We start from the raw sequence: 17,988 nt of genomic DNA, 5'->3' as shown, positions 1-17,988 counted from the left end.
CTCGCCCCCGCGCAACCCACCCCCCCCCCCCCCCCCGCCTTTGGCAGAGCTGCCCAGAGAGATCACAGGCAGCCACATGAAAGGGAATTTTTCCCAGGCAGAGATGAAGTTGAAAGTTGCCTCCCACCACCCCCGCCTGCCCCTGCTGTGCCAGGCCAGGCTGCTGAGCTCCTGGTGCTCAAAGGGAGCTTGTGACACCTGGGAAGGGGTTGGGGGTCAGAACCCTCACCCAACATGGCTGCTTTCTTTCCTCCCAGGAACAATGGCAGAGACATTTCCCCCACCCGACCGCCCACTCAGCTTTAGAAGTTGCCCCTTCGTCATCCCGAAAGCCCTCACCCACCTGAAGCCAGGCCCCAACATGGTCAGGAAGTCCTTCCTCAAGTCTAGCTTCATCTCAGCCAGGCTCAGAGCAGCTGGGTGGGGAGAACACCTCCTGCTCAAGTGGATGAGAGGCCGCATCCTGCATACGTCCAGCCTCTGTGATGTCCAGGGCTGGGGCGTGCAGCTACCACCCCTTCCTGTTCAGGTTGCCCTGGCCTAGACCACGCGGCTGTGTGGTGACTTCCCCAGACATGCTGTCTTGGAGGTCCCAGACGACCTTGTGCCAACAATCTTTCGGCGGGGGTGGGGTGTGTGTGTGGATGCCAAGAGCCAAAGCCAGGGACACGTCCAGGCCTGAAGGGGGGTATGTGGGGATGACTGGGTGTATGTGTGCCAGGCATAGCCAGGGCCCCATGAACTTGGGCTAAAACTGATCCCTGGGGATTCACCTTACTAGATCCCTGCAAGGAAGAACAAATAAGAACCTGAACAGGCAGCTCAGTGCCCACCCCCAGCCAGTACTGCTGGCTACTTTGCACTGATCAGACCTGATGCATTGAGGTGAACAGAGAAGGTGGCCCCAGGTAAGTGAAGGTCCCTGGAGGTCCAGATCCTGAGGTAGGGGGTACAATCAGGCAGGTGAGGTGCTCCAGTACCGGCCACTTCCAGATGAAGAGCATTTCCATCCCGTCAGCCAGGGCTGCTCTTACTTGCCCCCCTTCTGGATCCAGACGGCCTCACTTCCCAAGAGATCCCCACTCTAAATGTCCCTGGGCCATCCTTCCTCCTTCCTAAGGTAGTCCCAGACAACCCCTGCCCAGCAACAGCCCCCAAGCCAGGCCCCAAAACCGGAGAGCAAGAAGCCAGTGGTGCTTCGTGACACAAACATGCATTCGTTTTATTCACAAAACAGCCTGGTTTCCTAAAACAATACAAACAGCATCAGGAAGCTGGCCATGGGCAAGGGGGCCCAGGCCACCGGGGGCCCCTGGGCACCCACCCCCACCGGCAGGGGGCCACGCAAAGAAGCCCTTTCTTCTGTTGCCATCAGTGAGGCCAGAAAAAAAGGGCTTATTTTCTCTAAGGGAAGTCGCCAAGATCAGAAATATCGAGACATGAGCTTCCCAGATCTCAATGGATAAACGAACAGAACTTTTGTTTTTGCAAAATCATCACTGTTAGGGTTGGGGGGGGGGTCCCATTCTGGGGACCGTGGGTACAGCGAGGCTGGCCTGGGCCCGGGGGGTGGGTGGGCTGCTCCCTCCCGCTCTGTGAGCTCCTTGCGGCAGCTCCGCACGTGTGGATGGATACAGAAGGGCTTCGACACGGCGCCATCAACATTCTCTTTATAAACGTGAGTGAATTCTCCAGGCAAACTATGCACTATTTCATGGTCGGAAAGAATCAAAGGAAGTTTAAATGAGGGTGGAGTTAAACTGTGCTAAATTACAGTAGTGCTTATTAGTAACTAGATTTCAAAAGGTTACAGAAAATTTACATTCTCTACACAAAAACTGCATCTCCTGCACAGACAACATCGACATCGACACAGGAAGGAAACTGATTGTCCATTCTTTGCCCAGGAAGTCTCGGTACTTTACAGATTCGTCTTTACCTCTTTTTGTTGTTGTTGTTCTTCTTCCGAAAAAGCAGTTAATTTTTTTTCTTTTCTTTTTCTTTTTATACTAGGGACGTGGAGATGTTAAAACGACAACAAAAAATATATATATAAAAACAGGAATGAAATCTGTGAGAGAATATTTTTGGTTCTAAAGACGGGTGCATCCGTTTGTCTTCGCCCGAATCCCTTGCCGGAGACCACACGAGCAGTGACATTGCACGGAGAGGGCAGCTTTGGGTTCCCGCCGCCGTCACTGAAACCACCGGAAGGCGGCTCCCGTCGGAAGCATCACCTTCTGGCGGGGGCGGGAGACAAAAACAAGGAGAGAGTTCAGTCAGGGTCCGGCTGGGCCTGGTGCAAAGACGTTCCCCCGTGGATAGCCTCATGGCGGAGGAATGGGCATGGAGTAAAAGCAGCCACCCCTTGGAGTTCCTGCCATCTTGGCCAGGCCAGAGAAGCCTGACCCGCTGGACCACTGGAGAGCCTGGAGCACCGTGAGGCCTCCTGAGCCACTGTGCCCAGGAAGCCTCCTTCCAGACAGCAAGACCCCTTTCCCTGGTCCAAAGGCTACAAGCGGCAGGTGGCCATGATGCATCTGGGAGCTGTGTTCACATTTCTGTCGAATGAGTGTGTATGCGTGTGCACTGGACGCATACAAGGATGTGTGCCTTGAGCTATGCTACAGTGTGTAGTGTGTTTGGAGCTGTGCTGAGAAGGAAGGATGCTTGCTGTGTTTATTAAAAGGTTGCATCTATAATAAGACTGTGTACAGGGCAGGGTATGTGTGTGTGTGTGTGTGTGTGTGTGTGTGTATCTATCTGTCTCTACATGAGAGGAGAGCGGGTGCCTTTGTGTGCATACAGGTGTGTTTTCTGGGCAGGAGAACAGATATGAGGTTTGGGGCTAGGGTGAGTTGGGGGGGATAGCCATGGCTGGGATGCCATTATTGTTTTCCAACCATTCTGGACATTTGCGTCAAGCCCACTCGTGGAGGGGCGGGGACAGGGCAAGGGACAGCAGGCTGAAAAGATGCTTTTGTACCCAGGCCTGGCATCACAGCTAGGCTCTCATGGCTGGGGGCATGGGGACAGGCCCTGCCATGAGGGTGGAGAGAAAGCGGCATGGGAACCCTTCTGCTTTCTCAAAGCCAATCCCATAGTGGATAGTCTTTACCCACATCCCAGGCTCAAGCCACCCTCTAACCCCAAGCCCACAGGAACCCTGGCCATCAACTATGCAGCCAGACTGAACTTGGGGCCTCCAGGAGCCCCAAATAGGTCAGCTAGGTACCTAGCGCTAGGGTCTTCCAGGCCTCAGAGCACAGCAGTCAGCACTGGAGCTGCTCTATCCTTGGGTGGCCTTGGGGGAAAGGCTGGGCTCTGAAGGGGCAAATGAAGGACTTATCCCTCAAAGCCAGAGGGTCTACAGGACAGAACCCCTCACATGGAGCAGCGGAGAGTCCCAGAATCTTAGGTCACAGACTGGAAGCTTTACGACACGTCTGAAAGTCAGAGACTTAAGACCTGTGTGGGAATCTCAATACCTGACCCAGAACTCCAGGAGGGGTTCAGAATCCCGGGGCCTGGCGGGATTCTGCTAGGTCCCTGACTGGAATTACATGCTTGCCTAGGTTGCAGACTACAACCTAAGGGCATCTCGGGATGTGGCTCTGACTCTTGGGGCAGTGAACTGCTGTCTCGGAGCCTGGCCTAGGACCCCAGAGCCCAAGGACAGGCCGGGCATCCCCCAGACACTTGCCCAGGCAGGAAAGGTGGGGATGGGGGGCGGGGGTGGGTTTGGACTGCCAGACAGACCCAAGAGCCCACACACCTCCCTCTAAGGCGCCGTTACCTCCAGAGCAGCGGAAGGCTTCTTTTTGAGTTCCTCACATTTTCTGAATTTGCAAATCTGATGGCCAGTCTTTCGGTTCCTACAACTGCTGCACTGCTCGCAGTTGATGCGCCGCCGGCAGGGCGCACACATGCCGCAGCGTTTCCGCTTCTTCTTGCCCGAGCTGATGGCGGAGGCCAGCTCTCCCTGCATGGGGTACTCGGCCAGGCCGGCCATGTGCAGCGCGCTCTCAGCCAGGAACACGCCCGCCGGGGTCATGATGAAGAGGCCCGGGTTGATGGGAAAGGCGCCCAGGTAGGGGAAGTCGGACTGGCCATTGAGGGCTTCGGCGCCCGCCACGGCCTCCATGTCGGGCAGGCCAGCGCCCGCCTCGCTCATCAGCGGTAGGTGCTCCTGCACCACGCGCTTCAGCATCTCCGTGGACTGCGCGAACTGCTGCAGCGTCAGCTGTCCCTCAGCTGCCAGCTCCGTGGCCCGCTCTGCCTTGCTCAGCAGGCTGGCCACAGCACCACTTTTGTGCTTTGAGGTAGGGTTGCTTTTGTCCACAGCCATGGCCGCCGCCAGGTCGTGCCCATTGGCCAACAGGGAGGCAGCTGCTGCGGCCGCGGCAGCCTTTTCGGCAGACTCCCCGCCCATCATGCAGCCACCGCCACTGCCACCGCTGCCCCCAAAGGAAGAGTAGTGGGAGAGAGGGCGGGAGCGGCGCAGGCTCTTGTTGAGGGGTTCACTGATGATGCCGCTCTTGTTCCGGCGCTCAGGGGGTGGTGCGTCATCCGCCACCGAGGCTGGCGCAGCCGCCGCCACCGCTGCACTCTTGTCTGCCACTCCTGCCTTTGGGCCGCTGCCACTGCTGCCATTGGCGTTGCTGCCACTGCTGCTACCGCCAGTGTCCTGGGGGCCGCTGCCGAGGCTCGACATGGTGGGGCCGAGGCCCAGACCCCGCTGGTGGGGGAACCTGCCAACTGCGGGGAGTCCACAGATGAGCACCGGAGTCCTGCTGCCCACGACAGAAGATGCCTGGTGGGCTCTGCTGCTCAGCGCAGACACATGGTCAGGCGTCCACGTGCAAGTGTCTTCACTCTGTCGGCACAAGAGGATACAGGGTCAGGGCCTCCTCCACCACTAGCTGTATCGCCACTGTAACCACCACAGCCTGGCTAGGCATTCATTAAGCGCCAGCCACAGCTAGGAATTTCTAATTTGTACCACCTCAGTTAAGACTCACAAGAAACCCACAAGTAGTGGCTAGTAATTCCTATTTCATAGGTGAGGAAGACCAGGTTTGGGAGAACTGACTAGCCCATGGATACACAGCCACCAAGTGGCACGGTGGAGGCTCAGCTGGGTCTCCCTCTGCCCTGCCAGGGTCTGGGAAGACCCGATGGAGGCAGGCAGTCCTTCCTGTGCTGGGGGTAGGAGGGAGTGGGAGAACTTTACTAACCTCAGAGGTTACCCTCTGCTTCCTCATCTTTCACTGACCCAACTATGCAGAAGAGGGGTGGGCACAGTCTCTGAACAGCTTGGAGATGTAGACGAAAAGGTATGGGAAGCTGTCCATGGATGCTCATTAGAGACTCCTAATACACATTAATTATCTCAAGGCCCTGGCAAGTTCTGCAGGTAAAGGAAACCGACTTTGTTTAACAGAGTTTGCCAAATAGAGTGCAGAACCCTTATTTCAAGGAGCGTGTACCCTCCTGCTAGAGGGCAGGCAGCAGTGTACCAGAAGACAAGCCTCCTCCCGCAAGAGCAGGGGGGTGGGGGGTGGGGGGCTTGCGCACACATCAACACACACTTCCCCCTCTCTCTCTAACCTCGGGACCCTTGTCTCTACTCAGGCCTCACTGCTGTGTGCCAGCCTGGCTCCCAGATGGGTCTGAATGGAGGTCCCAGTGAGAGCAGAGAGGACTGTGGGCCCGAGGGACCTCTGGCTGCTGCCAAGCTGGGACAGAGAGTAGGTGTGACCCTCTAGGGAATGGAGCCTGTTCTTCAGCCACGTCCACGTGTCTCAGGTGCCCCTTCCCAGGACAGAGCCTGTTCTGCTCAGGCCCCAAGACTAAGGCATGTGAGCAGCCAGGCTCCTTGGCCAGGAGCTCTAGAAGGAACTGTTCCAGATGGAGCCGAGTGGTAGTTTCCTCATCAGCCCTGGCTCTCTAGCGTCTGCCTGCCACGGCCCAGCAACCCCCAGGAGAGGGGCGGGAGGACGGGGCCCAGCCCTGAGCAGCTGGCTACTCAAGGGGGAGGCGCACATCTGGCTGGGCCTGTCCGGCCCTGGGCTTAGGGGCGGCACACACTGCATCTTTGTCCCCAGGCAACCCCACCATCCCCCAGTCACAGGACTCGGCCTGGCCCGGGAGGTCACCTAGTCCAACCCTGTACACTTACAGAAGGGGAAATCGAGGCCCTGAGCAGGCAGGGCCCCCTGGTCCAGGACTGCTAAGGAGTGGCCACGAGGAGTGAGTGAGTGCAGGCGAGGGAAAAGCTCTGTCTCCAGGGTGAGGTGAACGGCAGGCATCAGCAGCCAGCCAGCCACTCCCTGCCTCTCTCCCCAGCAGGCACTGGCCCACCTTAGCTCCTTCCTAGTGAAGGCGGATGGGTGGTGAGGAAGAGCTGGGCCAGCTGGCAGATTCCACCAGGACAAACCCAGGAGGGTCAGGCAGGGTGTCCAGACTGGGTTGGGGGTGTCACAGAGGTCAGATCGTAGTAAGAGGAAGGGGGTCACATGCCTCAGGATTGCTGTGCTCCGTTCTACCTCCTGAGGGCCAAGCCCAGGCTGGCTGTTGGGCCCCTGTCCTCAGAGATCAGTACCCCTCCAGGCATCAGCGACCCTGGCTAGGTGTTGGGGACAAGGGCCAGTGAGATCAGGGCCAGAGACTGTCATGCCAAGTCACCTAGCCCTTGCCCATTGAGCTCAGCTGCTCTGCCCTGGACCACAGCCCCAGGAGCCCCAGACACAGGCTGAGGGGAGAAGACATAAGGCAGACACCCGCGGGCTGGAGATGTGGGGAGGGAAGCAGTCTGCGCCCTAGCCCCTCTGTGTGTCCCCCGCCTCTGCGGCCTGCTGGCTGGTGGCAGAAATCGATAGCTGCATTAACGCTGCTCTTGCTCTACTCCCTCCCTCCTCCCAGCTCCAGGATCTGGCTTTGCGTGTGGGGCGGGCAGGTCAATTAGAAGTCAGCTCCCTCTGACACAGACTGCTTTCAGGGCTGGCACTCTGACTAAGTCTCTCTGCTTCTGTCTCCATCCCGAGTCTCTCTTGGTGGGGACCTAATCTCATGTTCTGTTCATCTCTGGCCTCCTCTTTGAATCTCTCTGATCTTTCATTTTTCTGTCCTTCCTCAGAGACAACTCCCCCCAGCCACCCCCCTACTCCCCCCCACCCAGGTCCTGGGACATGCTGACTTCGGGCCCAGAGGACATGCTATGTCATTGAACAGGTGCTGCAGGCAGAACACTGGTTTGTCAGCCTCAGAAAGTGAAGGTGGGGGGTACACGAGGGGGCTGGCACACAGGGCAACTCAAACCCCAGAGTGGACAGATACCAACGTCTAGTCCCCAAAGCCTGGTCCCCAACCAAGCCTGTTCCAGATCTGTCCCTGTACCCGGCTCATCTCCTTCAGACCCTGGGAAAAGCTGATGCCCTGGTCCCAGTGGACCACTGACCACAGGGCTCACGTGCCCTACTCATGGAAGGGGAGGACGTAAGAGAAGACCTTCTCCCAGGCCCCGGCCTCTACTGCAGGGCACACAGCAACCCCCTCCCAGGCCAGGAAGGGCCTGGCAGTGCCCAGGCGGCAGGGGAGGAGCTGGGGCTGCGTTGAAGCGGAGCGGGAATGAGCGGGAGGGAAAGCTGGCGGGCAGGCGGGCGGCGGCGGGCGCATCCATCATCGGCCCTGCCAGGAACGCATCCAGCCCCCAAAAAGAAATACTGCGCCTGAGGAGGGACAACAAAGGGCTCCGTTTCATCAGTAATGCGGAGCCAGCGCCCCGCCGCCCCGCCAGCCGCGGTCAGCCCACAAAGGACCCCTTTGTCCATGCAGGAGCCGGGCCGGCCGGGAGCTGGGACCAGGGGCTGACGGGCGGGGACAGAGCCCAGGGGGCGGGGGTGAGGGGGGGAACCCAAGCACAGAGCGCTGGGGGGCAGAGGGGGACATGGGGCCAGAAGAATAGAGACAGGTGGTGGGGACAGAGGATCATGAGACAAGAGAACTCGAGGGGTGGGTCAGACAAAGGGATTGAGAGAGGACAGGGCAAAGGGTCAAGGTTAGAGGACAGAGCATCATAGGGAACACAGACTGAGGCAACTGGGCTCAGAGACGCAGGGTGCCTGGCCCAGCTCAGAGACTAGAGGATCTAAGAGACATGGAAACAGAGCCCTGAGGAGACAGTCCCAGATGCAAGGATCTGGGGACCAAGAGAAGGCAGGTGGACATGCCTACAGGAGAGGCAGGCAGAGGCAGAGGTCAGGGGAGGCCAGATGAGACCCAGCTTGTCTCGAGCCCCAGCCCACTCTAGCCCAAAACCTGGGAGGAGAAAGGAAGGAGGGCTGGGGGTCAGTGGGTTCCTGGTCTCAGGGCCAGGCTGTGGGCCCCACCTCCTATGGGCTGGAGCACACTTGGCTGAGCTGGGAAGTGAGGGACCGTCAAAGCTGGGCCCCCTCTCCTGACAGTGGAGCCACCTCTGCCTCTACCCCCAGGCCCTGGCCAGCCCCAAAAGACACGGAACACCGTCCCTCCCTAACCAGCTCTCACCAAGTGACTCTCAGGCTCCCTTAACTAACCGATCCTATCCGTTAGCATTTATTGAGCACCTACTGTGTCCCAGGCCCCGTACTCTCATGCTTTACATGTCTTCTCTCCCTCCTTGACTCCTCCCCAGTACTCAGGGAAAAAGGAACTATTAACCAATTTCAGAGATGAGGAAACTGAGGCTCAGGGAGGTTCAAGCTGTCAGGCCAAGGTCAAACAGCCGGTGCCCAGTAGGGCTAGAACTTGAACCCAGAGCCCAAGTGTTAAGTCACCCTGCTCTTTGCCTTTGTTCTGCCAGGGAAAGGTGACCCAGCTACCCCAAGGCTGCCCCCACCCCCCCAGGGTTGTTACCATGCCCGTCACCTTTACATGGTCGGGTGGATGAGCTGTTACAGACCCCAGGGGAGTGTCCCCACCTGGGGGGCTTGGAGATACTCAAGCAGGAACCCGGAATGCTGGGCCAGTGACATCATAATGCAAGCTGGCAATGAGGTCACCAGAGGTGGTGGCAGAGCTCTCACTCCACCCTCAGTGCCAGGGGAGCCAGGATTCATCCCCAGCAGGGCTCTGTCCTGAGCCCTTCTGGCCACACAGCAATGGGGGAGGGGGGCAGGACAGGCGGGCACTGTGGGGTGGGAGGGTGCTGTCTGCACGGAGACATGTACACAGGTGGCCACAGTGAGATGTTCTAGATGTTCAGTTGCACACAGCCTGCACTGCCTACCCGATAGTGGCCCCATGCCCTGTGGTCCTGGGGAGACAGTGCAGGATACAGACCGGCACTGCTCTGGAGGGGTACGCAGGAGCTGGGCTGATGGTCACATGAACTGATGTGAAAAGAGAGAGTGGGAAGGGGACCGAGTGGGGCAAGGGGACCTGTCTGGAGGAAGGGGCTGCTTAGCCTGTGAGTTAAGGATAAGGAGAGGTTACCAAAGTAGACACGAACCTGAAAGGGTTCCTAAGAAATGGGGAAGTGGGTGCAAGGTGTGGCTATGAGGTTGGCAGGGTCCCAATGGGGTGGGGCTTGAGGTCAAGAGCAGGATTTTTTTTTTTTTTTTTTGCGGTACGCAGGCCTCTCACTGTTGTGGCCTCTCCCGTTGCGGAGCACAGGCTCCGGACGTGCAGGCTCAGCGGCCATGGCTCACGGGCCCAGCCACTCCGCGGCATGTGGGATCTTCCCGGACCGGGGCATGAACCCGTGTCCCCCGCATCGGCAGGCGGACTCTCAACCACTGCGCCATCAGGGAAGCCCAAGGGCAGGATTTTTTTTTTAACAGATTTGCTGAGGTACAGTTTTTACTTACTATAAAATGCACCCATTTCTAAGTGTACAATTCAATGTTTTTTAGTAAACTTACAGAGTTGTGCAACTATCACCAATACCAAGGGCAGAGTTTGCACAAGGCACCATCCCTCCCCTACTCATCTGCTGGCTGGAATAGCCTCCCAGCCGTCCTGCCTGCTGAAGGAAGGCTTCCTGGAAGAGGTGGCATTTCATCAGGGCCTTCAGGACCCCAGGCACTGGCCCAGCAGAGCCTGCCATCATCTAGGTAGGCCCGGGTTGCAGACACACACCCTGGCTCATCGCACCCTTCCCCACACTTCCATGCCCACTCCTGACATCCCTGCTACACCCCTTCACACCCCTCCAGCCACCTTGATGGGCTGGTGTCCTTGGTTTCCAACGGAGGCAAGATGGACAGACTGACTGATGGTGGGCAGGCCAGTGGTGGCAGGGAGGGCAGACCACAGGCTACAGTGGTTGAACTGAGCTGAGCAACTGGGTGTGTGTGTGTGGGGTTTCCATCTCTGATTTCCATGATTCAGCCTGGGGAGTTTCCAGAGGGAAAAAAAAGCCCTACTCAGGCCCAGGGAGACACACATGGGGACACTGGTCTTGGAGGCCAGGAGAAATGCAGGCCCCGCTGGAGGGCACAGGGCACGTATCCAGCTATGGATGGACACACACATACAAGGACACATTGACCACTGTTAGCACCCAGCAGATGGCCTGGGGTGGGACACGCCCTCAATACCACTAGGCCCTCCCTAAGACTAACACCCCAAGACCAACTGCCAAGGACAGAATGGGGGTGAGGGCTGCAATCCTATTTCCCTGACTCCATACCCCCTGGCCTTTTATGCCCCTATTCTAAAGGCAGGCTCAACCCCCTTGCCTGAGAACTGAAACATGCTGCTGAGAAAACCCAGGAGTATAGGGGGGCTCTGTTCGCCCTTACAGAGCTCCCAAAAGGAGCTGGAGGAGGGGATCAATCCATTTTATGGACAAAAAACACTGAGGTCCCGGGCAGGAGGTATTCCCTGACCTGGGGCTCTGGGGAACGAGACAAGGGTCCTAGGACACCACTGATAAAGACAAGGCCTGCCTCAATAGGTACCTCCTTTGGGCCAGGTTCCTTCTCTGGAAGAGTCAAAGGACCTGGAGGGCCCTCCTTGCTGTGTGACCATGGCATATGGCCTATGAGCCAGTTTCCCCATCTGTAACATGGCATCATGAGGATAAGAGCTAACGTGTATGGAGACCTTCCTATGCGCCAGACAATGGACATGGCTTGTCTCATCGAATCCTCATACCCACTTGCTGAAGGAAGCACTATGATTGCCCCATTTAGAACAGGCAGTTTGATAAGCAATTATGATCTGGAGAAAATGATGGCCTCCCTGTTTGGGAGCTCCTGGATCTTAGACTAAAGTTTCCTAAAGTGGAGATGTCTGAGCTGACACTAGCCTGGGATCAGAGCCCACACACTTACTTAGGACCTCCCTCCCGGTGGGCCTCACCACAGGACAAGCCAGGGAAAGCCAGCTCAGAGATATGTGGGCCAAGGAATTGGTGGGGACAGGGCACATATCCATAGGACTGGCCAGGGGACTGAGTCTGCAGGCCCAGGTTTGTGGCTCCATCCTGTCCCTTCCTGTTGACTTTGACACGCTGCCCCACACTGAGCCTCAGTTTCCATCTGTAAAATGGAGAAGAATGGTTCTTGCTCCTCACCCCAAACTGCAGGAGCCATGAGCCCAGAAGGGCCCATGTGGAAGGAGGTGGAAAGATACAGAAAAAAGACTCCGGAGAGTGAACAGCCCCCTGCCCCCATCCCAGAGGCCAGAACTGGCTCTTGATGTGATTTTCAGATGGGGAAACTGAGGCCTGGAGAGAAGGGTTTTGAGCAGGCCATAGGGTTGGGACCAAGCCGCAGATGATATGAGGCATATTGGGGTGAGCATTCAGACCCCTCCCTTTCCTATCTTCCCAGAGGACACGATAATAGCAGACCCTAATAATGAGCACTCACTCTCTGCCACGTATTGTGCTAAGCATTTCACATGCATTTTCTCACTGAATTCTCTCTTGTTAACTAGTATTAGCCCCATTTACAGATGAGGCTCACCTGCCTAAGGTCACAACAAGGTCAATAAATGGCAGAGTCAGGATTTGAAACCAAGACTGCAGGCCTGGCTCTCCGACACCGGCCAAGGGCTCTGAGGCACGTTTTGGCTGGAGGGTGAGGTCCAGTTCAGCTCTCAGCCTAGGGGAACCCTCTAGGTTTCTCAAGGGTCCTGGGCGGGGCGGGGGGTGGTCCTCAGGCTCCGGGCAAAACACGTCAGGATGCTGTTGCAGAGAAGTCTGCAGCTGTACCCTAGGGCCCAGGAAGACAGGGGAAGGGGCTGAGGGTGGGCCGGACGGGCCAGGCTGGGCCAGAGCTCTGGGCATTCCGGCGGCCTCCGCAGGAAGCAGAATGGGACGGAAACCGGCTCCTGCTCCTCCCCCAGAATCCTGCGGGCAGCCCAGCCGGCCTGCACAGAGGCCCTCTTTGTGCCGGCCCCAACCCGCCACCCGCGGCTGGCCCAGGGTTTTGAGTTTCCTGGGGGGCGGGGGCCCCCACCACTGCTAAACCTCCAGCTACCTCCCCCTCTCAGGGGCAGTCACAGCAGTCTGCAGCTGGAGGAGGAAGTGAGTGACGGCCAAGGCTACCCCAGAGACCCCGGGGGGCCTTTAGTCTGTCCACATCTCATTCCCCCAACACTTACACACCCTAATTGGGGGCTGGAGATGGGCAGAGGGACCCAGAGACAGAGCCTGAGAGACTCCCCTGAGCCTGCCCTCCCAGCCAGTGCCACCAAGCCCATCCTGACCCACCCAGAACCCTCCCATTCCACTCCATCTCAGTGCTCTTGTGCCCAAGATAGTGGACATCCATGGAGGCCGGCCAGGTGGGTAGGGTGGCCCATCTGTCAACCACCATTTCCTACTTTCCAGGGGCTCCCTGGACACAAAGGGTGCATCAGAGGGGAAGCCTCAAGCTCACTTCAGCACCTCAGGGGACAAAAGCTCCTTGGGTGTTGTAACTGCTCAAGGAACACTGGACCCCAAGGAGCACACTTGGATTGGAGTGTGTATGGTGAAAGCGGCACTATGGACAAGTATATCTGTGTGTGTCCACCTGGGAGGTGTGTCAGAAACCTGTGCACGCTACATGCACGAGAGTGTGTGCGTGTGTGTACAGTCTCAGCTGTCACTCTGTGGGTTTGAGCACTGATGTACACATCGGGCTTAGATACCAGTGGAGGTGGAGGTCTTTGTGTGACTCCCCTGTGTGTACAAGTGGAATGTGGCTATCTGCACCCGTGGACGTACGCGTATGACCAAGTGTGCTTGTGTCCAAGTAGAGTGGTTTACGTGGTGGCTGGATGTTTGTGGGTTCTTCTGGCCTGTGAGCGTGTTCACGCGCGTGCAGGCGTGCATGCGCTCACTGTGAGTTGTCTCAGGGCCTCTGAAGGGTTCTGGGACGTGAGTCTGGGGCCCACCTGGCGTGGGGATGGTGCAGACAGGAACTGACGCCAGGTGCTGGGGCCCCTGTGGAAACAGGAAGTTGCCCACAGGTACGCCTGGGCTGTGGTGGAGGCTGGGCTCCGCCCAGATTCAGTTTGTCCCCCTGAAAAACCAACCCAGGGTTCCACTGGCCAAGAACCTGTCCCAGCCCCGAGGGAGGCACCTGCCTTGTCTGCCGTTCAAGACCCGACAGCTCTGCCCAGCATCTGCCTGGCCTGAGCGTGGAAAAAACTGGAAAACAAAAGCCCCCAGACCGCAGGCCCTCCCTGCAGAGGCGTGGGGGAGGCAGGCAAGAGGCGGGAGGATGAGGAGGAGGGAGGGAGGTGGCGCTGCAGCCCCGGAACACAAAAATAATGAGGCGAGAGGGGCCATGGGGCCGAGCCGGCTGGTTCCGGAGTCGCTATCTGACCTTGACAGATGCCACAGCTGGGCGCCTGGAGAGGAGCCGCCGCCACAGTGCTGCCGAACAGCCCCCCCAACCCGCCACCTCCCCCAGGCTGGGCCGACGGAGGTTCTGGCAGGCCCCAGCCACAGGCAGCCGCCCCACCAGGTGGGAGCAGGGAGACCTCAGGGTGCAACCCAGTCAGGCAGGGGGGTGGGGTGGGGGTATGGAGGCAAGAGAGTGGGGGCAGGGCCGCTGCAGGGCACGGGAGGCAGCAACTGGGGTCTCCTGGGGGCACCCTGGGCCTCAGGTGCGGCTATGTGTGTGAGAGACACACAGAGCACGCTACTGTGCTTGTATAGCTATGAGGCTGGGGGTGTGTGTACAAGAGAAGCCAAGTGTGAGTGTGGGTGTGACGGAGACGAAGCTCGTACTCGGGTGCACGTGTCCTTGGGGTCACTGATCACTCCCCTGTACCCTTCCAGAGCCACAGCTGTGCTGGTGGGAGCAAGCCACGCTGGGGCCAGGGGTGGCAGGGTGTGAAGAAAGCCACAGGCGCCCCACACCAGCAAGTTCTGTCACTTGCAGATGGAGGAGAGGTGGCCCTGTGGCCTGCCCAGGCCTCCCCTTTCTCACACCATAGTGGTGCTCCCGGGCACAGTGATGGGCTCGGGCTTGGACACCACCACTCTGGGGACACCAGTGAGGGGCTTTGGGTATATGCTGCTGGAGGGGATGCTGGGCTGGAGGCGGATTAGCAATTCTGAGCACTGGCTGCATAATTAAAAAATCATTACGGCAGGCGGGCAGGCGGGCGGGCAGAGCCGAGTGTGAGCTCGCGCTCAGAGAGGGTGGGGACACTGCCATGGCGCTCCCCCTCCCACCGCTTCCCTGAGGAAAAATCCCACCTGCTAATATAATTATGGAAAAACACAAGCACAGAAATTCAGTTTCAGCAAACGACGTGCATTGAGTGCCCAGGGCCTGCCTGGCCCTCAGCACAGTGAGTAGGTTGGTCACCAGTGCCCAAGGCTCCTGGCAGGCCCTTCCGGGTCCATACTCCAGACCCCCACCTCCACCCCGTCAGCAGCCCCCAAGAGGGCGGGCGGGGGACATGTAAAGCCCAGCTCCTCAAATTACAAATTCAAGAGAAAACTGGCCTGTCCTGATAGTGGACAGATGGGGAAACTGAGGCTAAGAAATATGTATAAGCTTATTGTATTTGTGGCAACGCTGAGAGGAAGAGTCGGGTCCCGCTTCACCAATGCAACAGCTCAGGAACTCGACCCCATCCCCATCTCCATCCCTTCCCCGGTATCCCTCCAGCTTCCCTATCTCATCAGTCATCCCCCAGCCCCTTCCACTCCCGCTGGGACGCACAGATCTCTCCGGAGACTGAAGGGGACTGTTCAAACCAGGTGACCCAGCACCTCTCAGCGCCTACCCACGCCGGGACCCCAGGACGGGGGCGCGGGGAGCCCCAGCCTCCTAGTTCAGGGACAGGGTGCTCTGGGCTCGTCTGGGTTAAGCTAGGCCAGCAGGGCTGGCTCCCGCCACAGGAAAGGCAGCCAGGTCTGGGGCACAGGCCCCAGGATGGCAGGAACAGCAGCCATAACCTCCGGCCTGGAGCGGGCGGCGGGCGGCGTGGGGAGGGGAGCCGGCCCTAATTAGTCGGCCAGGGACCCGGGCGGGCGCCGGGGCGGCAGACGCAGAAGCAGAAGCCGGAGCCGCGCAGGCACGTCCGCGGCCGGGAGGCGGTGGGGAGCCGGGAGGCCGCGGCGCCCTGGGACGCAGTGGGACAGGCGGCCTGGGAAGGCCGGGGTGGAGAAGATTCCGCACCGAACAGGCCTGGCTTCCCTCATTCCTTGGTGCCACCAGGCGCAGCAATTAGAGGCTTTCAAAGTTTGTTCTTAATTGGTTTCATTTTTGCCTCATAAATGATTCATGGCCCTGGAGGTCTGGGAGGCAGAGAGAGTGGCAGGGGAAATTTGGGGAGGCTTTCGCTGGGAGCCAGGCCCCCTACCTGAGGCTGGAGAGGGGGCTGCAGCCTTAGCCCAGTTGATGATAGGGCCTGGGGAAGCCTTGGGCAGGTGGGATCCTCCAGCAAAAATAAAAACCCAGGCCCTCTCTCCTTGGGGCACTGACTAATTAGCAACTGCAACTTCTCTGTAGATCAGAGCTCTGCATCCAGGCCCAGAGCCACCGCAGCTGCTGGGGCCCTGGGAGGGTGAATAATAATGTAATGATAACAAAATAACAGTGTCAATAGTAATAATAAAGATGGTGAACACTTAAGGAGTTCTCACAAAGTTTTGGACATGAAGCTAAGAACATCTCTTTTAACCACCCATCCTACATCCCCCAAGCACTACCAGGAAGAGGTACCAGGATTCCCATTTTACAGATAAAGAAACTGAGGCTTGGAGAGATTAAGGTCTCTCCTCTGACCCTCTGATGCCAGAACTCCTCACTCCCCAAGGTCTCAGGAGCCTGGGGCTCAAGGCTGGACACTGGGAACACTGCCTGCCAGGTGAGTTAGGAGCTGCAGGTCCCAAGGAAGCCTGCAGAAGATTCCACACCCATCTGGGCCAGGTTAGCTCTGCCCCTCACAAGGCTGAGCAACGTCCTCACAGGGTGTCAATTGGCCCAGCTGTCAAATAGGAAAGCAGGAGCCCTATGACCCCCACCCAGTGCTAACTCTGTGCTGGGCATGTGATCAGAGAGATGTCATGGATCCCACCCTCAGGAATCTCCCAGTCTATGGACACACACAGAGAAGGGTTTTAATAAAAGTCTGTGCAGAGAACTCTGAGCGCTTAGCCAGTCGCCTGCTGGGAGCTTCTTGGAGGTAAGGTGGGCTGAGGAAGTGTCTCCCCTTTAAGCCCATACCCAGCCCACACAGGATGCTCAGGGAATGGGTGTGGTCCATTTAAACCCTAGGCTAGAGGTCAGACCTTGAAGAAACTCAGAACTACAGACTACATCAGAGGGCTATGGGATGCAAAATGCCCAGCTCAGCCTGCCCACGACAGTCACTTTTATTCTGAACAACTATGAGAGGTGAGGCCTACACAATTAACTGCAGGGCCCACTTGGTCCCTGGGGACATCCTGGAGGTAAGGAAATGCACTAAACAAATGCAAGAGTAGATGCTGTATGGACTCCCCCTAGAGGCCCCAGGGCTCTGGGCCGCTAGCTGCTGGCTCTTGGGTGCTTCACAAATATCACCTCCTCGTGTGTCCTCCAGCTCCAGTCTCAACCACATGCACCAGATTCCCCTCCAAAATCTTGGCCTTCTCAGGCTCTGGCACCTGCACAGTTCCATCGGCTCCCTGCTCTCCCACCCATCCGGCCTCACCAGGCAGTGAAATAGTCTGGTGCCAAAGTCAGATGCTTCAAGTGGTTATACCTCCCCATGCCTCACCACAGCCCTCTGCGTGGCATATATGATCACACCTGTTTCCCAGATGAAGAAAATGAGGCTCTGAGCAGCTAAGGCACTTACTCAAGGCCACACAGCTTAGGGGAACCCAGACCCAAACATCTTGAAAGCCCATGTGCCTCACTTTGCTGGCCTCCTACAGGTCATATCCCTGACCTGTCCCAGGCCTGGCCACCTCTTGCCCCAGCCCCAGCCTATCCTCAGTCTAGACAAAGACTGTAACAGAGTCCACACTCCTCCGGACACTAGAACCTGGTCAGGCTGTTGTGGCCCGGGGCCCTGCAGGGGGTCCAGGAGGCAGTAGAGTTCCCTACATAACCCAGGGAGCCCCAGGGTATGGGGCCTCCTGCCTCAGCCCAGCTGGGTCATCCTGAGGATTGGGTGGGGTGGTGGGAGAAGTCCCCATATGCACATACAGGGTACCACAAATGTCTGAGGAAGGGGAAGGAGGCGGCACAATGATGCCAGGGAGGAAGGGGTTGGCCATGTTCTCTGGCCCTCTCTTTGAGGTACAGTCAACTTTAAGGCTCCTATCACACACATTTGGGAGCGGGCTGTATGCACATACAGGGTACCACAAATGTCTGAGGAAGGGGAAGGAGGCGGCACAATGATGCCAGGGAGGAAGGGGTTGGCCATGTTCTCTGGCCCTCTCTTTGAGGTACAGTCAACTTTAAGGCTCCTATCACACACATTTGGGAGCGGGCTGCCTGTGGAAGTGTTCATCCCTTGGGAAGAAGCCTAACTTTTTTTTTTTTTTTTTTTTTT

The 17,988-nt window shown here is 57.9% G+C and overlaps 1 protein-coding gene across 3 annotated transcripts in view; it reads right to left on the bottom strand.

Moving 5' to 3' along the window:
* Positions 1 to 1,197: 1,197 nt before the first annotated feature.
* The window catches only part of CXXC5 (CXXC finger protein 5), a 36,576-nt gene continuing 19,785 nt past the window's right edge, over positions 1,198 to 17,988 (bottom strand). The window contains exons 1-3 of one of the 3 annotated variants that reach the window (XM_007461445.1): positions 8,908 to 8,941; positions 3,797 to 4,876; positions 1,202 to 2,240 (exon numbers count right to left, since the gene is read on the bottom strand). In XM_007461445.1, the coding sequence (XP_007461507.1) occupies positions 2,196 to 2,240; positions 3,797 to 4,714 (963 nt within the window). In that variant the 5' untranslated portion in view covers positions 4,715 to 4,876; positions 8,908 to 8,941 and the 3' untranslated portion in view covers positions 1,202 to 2,195. Of the gene's footprint in view, positions 2,241 to 3,796; positions 4,877 to 8,907; positions 8,942 to 17,988 lie in introns of those variants that run through there. The other 2 variants (XM_007461443.1, XM_007461444.1) reach the window with 2 other exon arrangements.

Source organism: Lipotes vexillifer, unplaced genomic scaffold (assembly GCF_000442215.2).
Source record: "Lipotes vexillifer unplaced genomic scaffold, Lipotes_vexillifer_v1.1 scaffold217, whole genome shotgun sequence".
NCBI lineage: Eukaryota > Metazoa > Chordata > Mammalia > Artiodactyla > Lipotidae > Lipotes > Lipotes vexillifer.
This window is presented reverse-complemented; position numbering and strand designations above follow the sequence as displayed.